Source organism: Salvia splendens, chromosome 7 (assembly GCF_004379255.2).
Source record: "Salvia splendens isolate huo1 chromosome 7, SspV2, whole genome shotgun sequence".
Taxonomy (NCBI): domain Eukaryota; kingdom Viridiplantae; phylum Streptophyta; class Magnoliopsida; order Lamiales; family Lamiaceae; genus Salvia; species Salvia splendens.
Genome location: NC_056038.1, coordinates 12350717 through 12363208, shown reverse-complemented (window position 1 = coordinate 12363208; position 12492 = coordinate 12350717). Strand labels below are relative to the sequence as shown.

Sequence of the window (12492 nt, the reverse complement as noted above, 5' to 3'; positions counted from 1 at the left end):
GACGAACGAAAATGAAAAATGCACATATTTTTTGGGACGGAGGGGAGTAGTAATCATTTATAAAATTAATCTTAATAATCATAATTTAGAAGTAATTCCATCATCGATCATTGGCTAGCTCATTTTGAATGTAGGTGATTGACTGATTGATTTATACCATCATCATCATTATTGCTAACGTCTACAAAGTAAATGGACTACTGGTAATAGTAGTTATATTAAGTTAATGTAATAATGGAGTAGCACATAGTATTATATTCTATATTAACAGTAATAATATTTATTGCTATTATTATTAGATTATATCACACCTTATAATTGGAAAGCATATAAATATATAAACTATTATGTACTAAGATAAGGTTACATTTTGATATTATTAATTATTTTTAAAATGTTTTAGTACTCCCTTCGTCCGATGAAAATATGCACTTTTGGTTGGGCACGAGTTTTAATGCACAGTTGGTAAAGGAAGAGAGAGGAAAAAAGAAAAGAGAGAGAGAGGAAGACAGAAAAAAATAATTAAAGTATTGTTACTTGTTAGTCGAGAATGAGTCACATCTCAATAAAGATAAAAGAGTTTTCAAATTTAAAAAATGCATATTTTTGTGGGACGGACTTAGAAAAGAAATAATGCACCGTGGGAATTATTTTTATTTTTTTAAGACAGTGGGACATGGCAGAAACTTACTGGGGATGGGAATTTTCATGTTTTAAATTTTTTTATTCTATCTTAAGATTTTAATATATAAAATAAAATTTATGTTAGAACCTAACATTTAAAATAAAGAGAACAAAATAATTATGTAAACACAACTATATCATAGTATATAAAAATAATTAGTATGTTAAAATGCACCCTATATAAATTTATAATTGATAATTTTAAACTATAACATGATAAAATATTATAGACTATCTGATTGTGTTACAACTTAGTTATTATTGATTTCAACTTTAATATGATTAATAGAAAAACATTTAGGGAAAGATAAAAACTTAATCTTAGACTAAAAAATGGTTTAAAAATAAATTACTGAAAATAGAAAATTAAAAAATAAATAAATTAAAAAAAAGAAATGTAAATATCGGATTAAGGAAATGAAATTGGAAAACAACTACAATTAAATAGAAAGGGTAATAGTGTAAAGGTATTGAAGCATTAAATGACCTATTTGAGCTATAACATCTAAAATGTGGCAGCATATCATTCCCCATAAATAACAGCTCTACGATTTCATTTTTTGATAATAATAATAATAATAATAATAATAATAATAATAATAATAATAATAGCTTTATGATTACATTATGAGATAACAAGCAACACACTCTTAATTGTCTTCACTAGTGATCGTTCTCTCTAATTTATTTACAACGATAAACTTTTATACTAGTGGTATTTATTTATATGAAGTGGAGCTAGGTTTTTAGACCTATATGCTATCTATATTTTTTGGTACATAGTCTCAAATAACCATATGTCTTCCTTTATGCAATTATAAGTTGTCATTTCTTGAATATGATCAATGCTATGAGTTACCAAAGCACTTAGGCCATGTTTGGTTGTCAGGATTCGGTCTGGAAAAGTAATTTGATTCCTTAAATTTTAAATTTATGTGTTTGTTTCGATTTTTAATCAAATTGGGAAAGTAATCAAAATCCCGAGAACAAGGAAAGTTACAACTTTCCAGGATTCTGAATTATAACTTTTCTTAGGTATTCTTTTTCTCAGTTTTAGTATTCTTACATATTTAATGCACTATAATATAGTTTTTATTACTATTATTATTATTGTTATTATTATTAATTACAACGTTTAAAAATAATTTAAAATTATAAATCATAATTAATTTTAGTATAATAAATAAATATAATTAAAATTATCATAATTATAACTATATTTTATAAAATTTTATAATAGCAATAATTTAATAAATTATTAAAATATAATTAAATAATATAAACCGTATAATAAATAATAATTATTATATTTTATAAATTAATAATTAATCAAATAAAGTCGTAGTGAAATTTTAAATTATAAATTTTATTTAGTTATAATATTCGTAAATATAATAATAATTATTATTATTATATTTATTATTGTTGTTATCATAAATGAGTATAATACTCCATGTAACTATAACTACAATTATATTATTATATATTATGATGGATAATTCATATTTAAACTATTTAATGTAGTAATAAATAATAATTGTAATTAATAATTTATTAAAAAAATTCATTATTATTCTTTTTTTATAAATAAGTATACTTTTAGTTTGGTGTTTAAATTAAATATAAATTAAAAATCTTGATATTTTCCAAGCACAGGAAAGTAAAGTTACTAGGAATCATATTCCCAGGATTCATTTTCCCAGGAATCATTTTCCTTGCCAACTTTACTTTCCCGTCAACCAAACATGGCCTTAGTATTTTTTACTTCACTTTGAATGTGGATACGATGTTCTTACCAACAACGTTGAGGAAGGAAATAATTCATGAAGCATAGCTTATGATTTGGAATCTCGCTCATACTTTTATATACTCTCTCTGGATAATTTAAAAATTACAATTATTTTCATTTTGGTCTCCCTCCAAATTAGAAACTTTTTTTTATTTTAGAAAACTGTTTTTTTTTTCGAAAGATCTTTACCTTAGTAGTAGTAGCTTAGTAACTCAGACTGCAGTCGTCATAGCTCATAGATTGATTAACCACAAATTGACATAGAGTTTTCGTCATCTAATTCATAGGATTCTACACTTGTTTCATAGTGCTTCATCTGATTTACGTATTTTAGGATTTAATGCTTTTTATATTAGTAGTTTTAGAACTCATCTCATTTTGATTGTCTAGATAATGATCGAGATTAATCGCGGTACTTAGATCTTGGTACTATATATGGTCTATGTGGATACGATATTCTTTACTTGTTATTTCTTACACTATATTTGCAAGTATAGTTCGTGTCTAAAATTAGGCTAATCTATTCAAAAAATTAGCGTTGGATCAAATTTGATATGGACGCAATTTGAATTCAGGAATATGATCAAAATGTTGTGTGTTTTGTCACTAACTTTAGAATATTGAAAGTTTTTTTGACTATAGTGTGAGTAATAGATTTATAGACAATTAATTAGCCCAAAATATAATAATAACAATTATGTGTGGCTATGTTAAATTGGTCAAAGCATTGTGTTCCGATCACAATGTTAACCTTATTTCCGTTGCAAGTGCCAAGACCCTTGGGGAATGGGCTGGTGTAAGTGAATTCTGATGATTTTAAGTTACTGCCTCGAAATCAGGAAGTCATCTTTGATTTACGCCGTTACTACATATGATTTGTCTTTGACAAGTGACAACTGTGGTGATGACAGATCATCTTGAGCCGGTTGTCTTATTCTTACTCGGGAATCATTGGTATATTATTTGATTCTAGTGTTGAATGTTGCTTGTGTAGTTGTGCAAGATTGACTCTGCAGCCAAGGCCAGGAAGGAGTGAGTCCCCTACTCAGGCTAGTGTACACCAATGGGGATCGTGAGCCGTCTTTTGGGTCGGCCGGTCTAGTGATCGAGTTTGCGGCCACAATCTCGTTTCACAGTATGTTGTTGATGTTGACGAGGTTGATGTTGATGAGATTGATGTTGATGTTGATGTTGATGTTGATGATTGCTTGGTGGGGAGTGAGTCCCTACTATGAGTTTAATCGAATTCGGGTCCTAGCAAGGGTGCATCCCCTACTAGAACTAGTGTACACGATGAGGACCGTGAGTCATCGAATGGGTTGGCCGGTTTTCGTGCTTGTGGAAAGTGGCCCCCTTACACGCACCCTAAAGAACAAATATGGCAGTTTCGTAAATAATTCAAGGAGAAATGGTTGTGTTTTGAAATGACGAGGAAAAAGGATTTGAGGATGAGTTGAATTTGAAAGTTTGTGATTGAGATATTTTTAGTGTCTCGGGGCTTTTCAAGTTAAAACCCCGAGGTCACTAAATGGTGGCATGATATAACTGTTTTTATAGAATTGTTTTGGCATTTGTCCACTGAGTGCATCAAGTACTCAGCCCTGCATATGTTTTCCTTATGTGCAGGTTGAGCGGTGACGAGCACGGTGAGTGTTGAGCATGAAAGTGAAGAAGATGGTAAATAAAACTTTCTGAATATATTATGTCTTCTTACATAATAGTATTCTACTCTCGAATGCTTCCGCTGAATATTGTTTCTTTCGCCAAGTATTATCGAGATAATTTTGTTTCGAGTTGCTGATTGTTGAAATGATACTCTGATTTTGTTCGAGCTATTCCCATTTGTTTCGACCTATGGTCGAGTTGTGTTGTTTTCTCCTTTCTTCCCCGCTTCTTTAACCATCCCCTAGTCGCGATCAACCGTGTTTCTATCCGTAGAAAATGCGGGCGTGACATCAAGCGTGCTCCGATGGAGAGATTATGGAACTGTCTCCAACTACAGTGAATGGTCGGGGGTAGCGAGGAACCTCTAGAGTTATTTGCTTGAGAAACTGTAGAGAGATGGGGTTTTAAGAGAGATGGTTATGTGGGGGATTTTTCGGTTCAAATTATTGGTGGAAAATAAAGAAAAAGAGTTGTTCTCTTGGTCTAGTTGCGTCTTCTAGAAAGATCTTTCTTCATTTTACATTTGGGCTCTTTAGCTGGACTGAGCTGACTGGACTCTTTGGTTTTGTAATCGTCATTCTTGGGCATAGGCCTACTCTTTGAATTAATTTTCGGGAAATAGTATTTCCTTTGATCCACAATTTGTACAAATTTTCTTTAATTATAATAAAAGCATAAGAAACTTTAGAAAGATAGGGGTTTAAGAGAGGTGGTTATGTGGGGGAATTTCCAGTTCGAATTTATTGGTGGAAAATAAAGAAAAAGAGTTGTTCTCTTGGTCTAGTTGCGTCTTCTAGAAAGATCTCTCTTCATTTTACATTTGGGCTCTTTAGCTGGACTGGGCTGACTGGACTCTTTTGGTTTTGTAATCGTCATTCTTGGGCATAGGCCTACTCTTTGAATTAATTTTCGGGAAATAGTATTTCCTTTGATCCACAATTTGTACAAATTTTCTTTAATTATAATAAAAGCATAAGAAACTTTAGACAGATAGGGGTTTTAAGAGAGGTGGTTATGTGGGGGAATTTCAGTTCGAATTTATTGGTGGAAAATAAAGAAAAAGAGTTGTTCTCTGGTCTAGTTGCGTCTTCTAGAAAGATCTCTCTTCATTTTACATTTGGGCTCTTTAGCTGGACTGGGCTGACTGGACTCTTTTGGTTTTGTAATCGTCATTTTTGGGCATAGGCCTACTCTTTGAATTAATTTTCGGGAAATAGTATTTCCTTTGATCCACAATTTGTACAAATTTTCTTTAATGATAATAAAAGCATAGAAACTTTAGACAGATAGGGGTTTTGAGAGAGGTGGTTATGTGGGGAAATTTTCAGTTCGAACTTATTGGTGGAAAATAAAGAAAAAGAGATGTTCTCTTGTCTAGTTGCGTCTTCTAGAAAGATCTCTCTTCATTTTACATTTGGGCTCTTTAGCTGGACTGGGCTGACTGGACTCTTTTGGTTTTGTAATCGTCATTTTTGGGCATAGGCCTACTCTTTGAATTAATTTTCGGGAAATAGTATTCCTTTGATCCACAATTTGTACAATTTTTCTTTAATTATAATAAAAGCATAAGAAACTTTAGAGAGATAGGGGTTTTGAGAGAGGTGGTTATGTGGGGGAATTTTCAGTTCGAACTTATTGGTGGAAATAAAGAAAAAGAGTTGTTCTCTTGGTCTAGTTGCGTCTTCTAGAAAGATCTCTCTTCATTTTACATTTGGACTCTTTAGCTGGACTGGGCTGACTGGACTCTTTTGGTTTTAAAATCGTCATTTTTGGGCATAGGCCTACTCTTTGAATTAATTTTTGGTAAATAGTATTTCCTTTGATCCACAATTTGTACAAATTTTCTTTAATTATAATAAAAGCATACAGAGAGTCGACATTCTGTGTTTGGAAAAGTGTTTCAATAGCAGTTTGGCAAGAAACTGTATGAATGGGAGCAACACAACTAACTAGCTCTATAATTTAAAATATTGATACACACAGCAGCGATATGGGAAAATGTAGTACTACTAATGTATTTTTGCTTCTTCGGAGTAATATTTACATATGATAAAGTATCATAATTTCTGTAGCATATCATCTAAAACACAATCTTTAAGTATGTCTAAAAATGAAAATATTGATATCTGAGATATTTTTTCAGAACGAGGGAATATACGAGTGACCACTATAATACCGCCGCGGCGGCCTATTGTGTCTGTTTTTCATAACATAAACGACTATAATCTCAACAGCAGGAAAAATAAATGAAATTAACAATGATATTTTCAATAAAGTTTATGCATGAATTTCATATCCAGCTTGAGCTTCTTTTGCTAAATCCGACGTTCCACCGCCACCGTCGCCGCACTGAATCCTATGCCAGACGCCGATCAATTCCAAAAAGGCGCGCATTATATCCCCAAAAAAATTGTCATTGTTCAATTCCAAATAACGAAACAGAAGCTCCTCCAGGAACTCCCGATGCACTTCCTCTCCACTCTCCACACGCGCCGCCACTAACCCTTCCATCGATCGACGGAAATCCTCGCACGGCATCCGCGAATACGTCACGATCACCACGACATTACGCTCCGGTTCCTCGATCTCCACCTCCGTCGGGATACTGGAGGAGTCGGCCGCGCGGCGAGGAGGAAAGGTGTAATCACCCGGGGATTCGGACTGAAACGACGGGCTCAGGCTGATTTTCGACATTTCTTCTTCGCACAGCTCGCGGTAGAACGATCGCAGATTCTCGAATGAGATTCGACCGCTCTGTACGTCGTCGTATTCGACATTTTGCGGTGATGAAGCTTCGTTATACGATTTCTGCATTTGTTTTGCGCAATTCTAGTTAATTTTCTTTTTTATTTTTAGTTTATTATGTGATTGTGTGAGAATACAATGTGGTATTATAGTACTTAAAAAACTCGAATTGCCTCTTACTTTTTGTTTGATACTATAAGTAACAACATCTTATACGGTGAAATATCTGGAAAAATGATCTACATTAATACAGTAAATCATTGTGAAATCTCTATTCCCAAAATAGACCAAGAGAATAAAACCTTAAATTAATACTAATGCATGTGATATTTTATTTGAATAATTAATAGACATCTGTCTATACATATTTATATGTACAGCTTACATAATGGTTTAATAATAATTCACATCATGTATATTAGTGATAATAATTTATCCCCAGTACCCCTACCCTACCATCTACATTGAGCTCATAATCTCATTGATTCTAATTGAAGAATCGAAATCCATAAAAACCCACATGCTATATCCCTGTGGACCCTATTATATCTAATATTAAAACACAACTAACAAACATGACTACTTAGGTAAGTAGTCATGAAGACTTACCTAAAACGGCAAAGGAGGAAAAGATGCCCAATTGATATGTGATTGATACTCAATTAATATGTAGTAATTGATACACTATTGCATTGCCTAGAATTAGAATATTTACTACCATAAATACAATGCAAATAGTCCTATAACTAGGCATAAACCGATTGGTATCAATAAACAAGCGATTACAATAAGTGCTCCAATATCTATGTAAGTCTTTCAATTTTTTTTCAGATTTTCAGATAATAATTAGAATTTTTTAGAGAATTAATCATAATCAAGCTTGGTAAAATGATGTTTACTTTGAGTAGTAGTATAATATATAGATACAGATAATCTAAGCGTGATTTTAATAGATTGATTAATGTTGAGTCTGTCTATGTTTTATGAATCTCAACTCAAATGTAGTTTGACAGTTATGTAGACTTATTTTTAGGTAACGTCATATAAGTTGCCTTCTTATGTGTTTTCAAAGGAAAAGACGGAGTTTTGCCCTTTCATGCTATCCAAACTTCTCTCCTTTTTTCTTTATTTCTTTTGGAGAAAACGTTTGGCACGAAATCGAGCAAAGAATGATATGTTTGAGACTCTAATCTATGACCTTAGCTCAAGAGTATATTCTGCCAAAGATAGAGGAGTAATTATTTGTAAATTAGGTTTACAATACATAGCTTACACATAGTCTATATAAACATGTAGTCCCTTTGTTCTATTTACACTGAATAAGAATAATCCCTTTTACCGTTTCTTTAGTTTAGCATTTGTGATGAGAACACGTGGAATTACTTTGTGAGTTTAGCTTTGTTGAGCCTTTATGCATGTAGTGGTCTTGCTCGGGACGAGCAAAAACTTAAGTTTGAGGGTATTTGATGTGAATCAAATGATGCTAATTCTACTTCAAGATTTCTCCTATTTTTTATGTTAAAATCATCTATCAATTAATCATTAAAGTTTTATTATTACATATTAGTTGATAGATGTACACGTGGAGTGACTACAATGAGCCAAAGCGGTGGGGTCTGATTCAAAGTGTTCGTTGCCTATTAAGACAATGTCCAAATTCTTTTATCTTATCACCGTTATCTTCTTCTTTGAAATAGCTTCGCGTGGGTACCTTGTACGCTTCAATCGTAGCTCGGATGAAGAAGTTATGTCCATTTGACGAAGGCTGAGCGGAGCAGTGCGAACCCCGCGAAAACGCCCAGGAGGGGCGTTTTTCTCAGAAACTGCCGAATTTAGTCTTCAAATTGGTTTCTGGAGCAGTTTCTATGGGATTATTAAGATATTCCAGACGAGAAAGGAGGGGAAAAGAGAGGAAAAAAGGAAGATTGGAGATGCAATCATTCAACTTCCATCATCTCGGAGAAGATTTGCTACCATCTACACATCAATTTCATGAGTTCTATGGTTCTTCTTTATTGGTTGTGGACGGGTAAGTAAACGAATTTTTCTAACACTATTCCTAATACTTTTTTCTCTTAATTCTTTCTATTTTATCAATTTTTGTCTCTTCCTACTCCCTATATGAGACATTGTTAATATTAAAAACGAATTAAATAGCGATTTAGTACTAGTAATTTGAAAAATCCCACGAAAACCAGTTCCTCTCCCAACTGAAAGGTGGCATGAGCCGTCAATTGGATTATCACCAGAGTCTTCAGACACCACCACCAAACCAAACGCAACGAAACACCACCTCAAAATTAATTATGCAAAAGTTTTGTTGGCAATTGAAACTAAAAATATAACATATAACTGTCCCACATCGGTGTCAAGAGAAAACTGAAACTAGTATATAAGTCTCATGGCACCTCCTCTTATCACCAATTGATTTTAGGATGGAACCCACGAATTTCTATCAAGTTTAATTTTATTGGGTGCATGGATAAGCTTTGAATGGAAAAAGGAAGGAGAAAATTGCATAGGAAAAGCCGAGGCCCAAAGTTATCCCTTTGTGTGGAATCCATTATCCATCAAATCTTTTGATACAAACAAACAATAATATCCCATAACCTTTTCATCATCCCCCTTTACCTTCTCCTCCCCACTTTTCATTGCTATATTCTTTCAAGGCAAATTGTTAGGTGAAGATGAGCTACCCCTCTTCCCATTGGGTTTGGGTGGGTGCAACTGCAAGGCAGCGGCCAGCTGAGGAAGGTGGTGGTGCGGTTGTGAGGGTGTGTGACTTGGACGGCAAAAAGGGGCGGTTGAGCGCGAGATCAGCCTCGTCGGCAACCTTAGGAGATGTTTCTTGTTTGATACTCAATTGAGCCAAAAGAATGATAATTTTATATATTGATTGAATGAATAAAAAAGATAACAGTCTATCCTATTTATAATGCTACTGACTTAACGAACAAGAAAACAAAGATATAGAAAAAGATATGCTAAATCCCTATAATATCTAAACTAAATAATAATAATAATAATAGGCTCGTATCAACTCCCCCACGGTTAAAATCCACCTTGTCCTCAAGGTGGGAACCATGAAGCAAAAAGGAGAGTTGAAATCAGAAGTTTCGGCGTGGCAACTCCTCCTGGATCAAACACACATCGAACAGCTGAACGTCTCCCTTCTTCACCTCCATAAAAAACCAACAATGGTAGACTAATGTGGTCGTCCAAATTCAACGCTAAAATGGAAAGTTCTGCCATACAGTCATGAATGCTCAAACACGGCGTGTTATTTCGCAGAGGAATCAACCTTGGATCGGCGTCGAGTGATGTTGATCGTTGATTCAGACTTGTAACATCACCAACATTCAAATCCTTATAGACACAAGCACTTTCGTGGAAAACAGTGTAATCACCAATAGAACCATCCTCCTCTTTATCTTCTAGCAATGTCTCCTCCTTTTCACCAATCTTCTCATCATATACCCCAACGAGCACTTGCAGTGACTTGTTGTCGTTCATGACAATCCCTTTGTTCTTGACGAACTCTCCAGGGGACTCGTTGTTTGGAATATCAAGAGGAGCGCCATCATTGTGAACATCGGTAATGTCATTGGGAACATCATCACCGAATCCTATCGTGGGAGTATTATTAGTTTTCTCTTCGGCTAAATTCTCATCTTGAATGTTCTCCTCAAACTCCTCCCCATCATCCGCATAACAGAGAATGCGTTGTTTACACACATGTCCCATCACCCATTTCTCGGGACAGTGCCAGCAGAGACCCAACCTGGACCGTTCTGACTTCTCCGCCTGGGAGACCCGTATTAGCGGCAGGCGTGGCTGCTCCGGAGTTTGACTGGTCACACGTGCGGGCTGACTGTACAGGTCCCGCGTTGGCTTTTCGGTGGAGTAGCAGGGCTGGTGGGAGGCGGGCTGGACTTGCACTCTCACCTCCTCCCGAGGGCGGGGTCGGTCCCAGCACGTCTCCGAGCGTCGGGGCCGGTCAACGGTCGGGTAGCCGCGGTCCTGCTGTTGCGCCGGTGGGTCCCAGCACGTTGGGCGGTGCCGCTGCGTTGCGGTTGTCGGGTAGCGATCAAACCCTAATTTGGTCTGATGCTCTCCGCGATCAGATAGGTGGCCACCCCTCTCGACGTAGCCGCTGCGGTGTCGGGGCCAAGCGTCTTGCCCGCGATCGCGGTACCCGATGGGCTGGTATCTCGGCCGTGGGCGACGATCATGTGGATCCAAGTGGTGTGAGACGTAGGGTGATTTTGGATCAGGCCACGACGGCGGGCGGAGTACTTCTTCCCGGATGCTTGGAGGGTCCCAACTGGTTACACGGCGAGGTTGGGTCGGATGGTAGGGACGGAATGACTGTGTGGCCTGAGGGAAGTCGTATTGACGACGACGATAGCCGGCGTAGTCGTATGACATGTTGACGGACTGAGGCATGGCTGTGGTGGATGATGATCGTCTGACTTCGGCGCGGCACGCGGGAATCCTTCCCGTCGGGCGTTGCAGACGTAGTGTTGTCCTGCGGCTAGAGCTCGGCGGACAGGCGGGACTCGACAACCAAAGCAGTTGCTGTGCGCGGAATGTTTTCCGTCGGGCAGCGGTGTAGCTTCGGTTCGAGATGGTGGGAGGGTCAGCTCTCAATGAAAGCACCAGTTGTTAAGGACTGTCCTCCTTAACGTCGATTTCCACACAAAATCAAGAAACGAGATGTCGTCGTTGTCGAGCGCCCAACGTTGGGTCGTGACTTGGACGGCAAAAAGGGGCGGTTGAGCGCGAGATCAGCCTCGTCGGCAACCTTAGGAGATGTTTCTTGTTTGATACTCAATTGAGCCAAAAGAATGATAATTTTATATATTGATTGAATGAATAAAAAAGATAACAGTCTATCCTATTTATAATGCTACTGACTTAACGAACAAGAAAACAAAGATATAGAAAAAGATATGCTAAATCCCTATAATATCTAAACTAAATAATAATAATAATAATAGGCTCGTATCAGTGTGTGTGTGTCTGTGCTCGTCCACCAATCATCCGGGCTCGTTTGGGTGTAGGCGACACTGTGGAGAGTATAAGTGGGTTAATAGGCTGCGATCGACTATTTAGTCTACCTAATCATTTCAATGTAAATTTTCTAAAGCAAGGTCAGCACAAGATGTATATATTTCTTCAATTTCTACGATAAGTAAACATTAGTAGCTCATGCAGCAATACTAGCTAGTTCTGTATATATGAATTAACAGTTTCATGAATCCGAAGGTAAGAGACTGGTTATGAACACTGATTCATGCTTCATGAAGTATAATTTCCTGGTGATCTTAGATGCTGGAAAAATTGCATTCGTCTCTATGCCATCACTGTTAAGAAAAGGAAGAGGAATTAGTAAAAAAATTAATTCAACTTTACTATGCTAAAGAAAAGGGTAATTGTGCTTCCCCTTTTGCCTATTTCTAAATTGCAACAATGAATCAACAACAGAGCCTTCAGCAATTTTAGTGAGTAACTGTCTGATTTAACATTATATTTTTTGTGTATGATCATACATTATTATACATCCCTTTACGAAAATCATAACGACCAAAATCATAGACGCGTCCTCT

At 36.0% G+C, this 12492-nt stretch overlaps 1 protein-coding gene across 1 annotated transcript; it reads right to left on the bottom strand.

Annotated features, from left to right (window-relative positions):
• Window positions 1-6415: 6415 nt before the first annotated feature.
• On the bottom strand, window positions 6416-6952 carry LOC121810411 (transcription repressor OFP14-like). Its single transcript, XM_042211184.1, has one exon. It carries the CDS (start codon window positions 6950-6952, stop codon window positions 6416-6418), a length of 537 nt encoding a protein of 178 aa, XP_042067118.1.
• Between the last annotated feature and the right edge of the window lie 5540 nt (window positions 6953-12492).

Coding starts and splice junctions, on each gene's coding strand:
- LOC121810411 (XM_042211184.1), bottom strand. CDS start 6,952: ATGCAGAAATCGTATAACGAAGCTTCATCACCGCAAAATGTCGAATAC.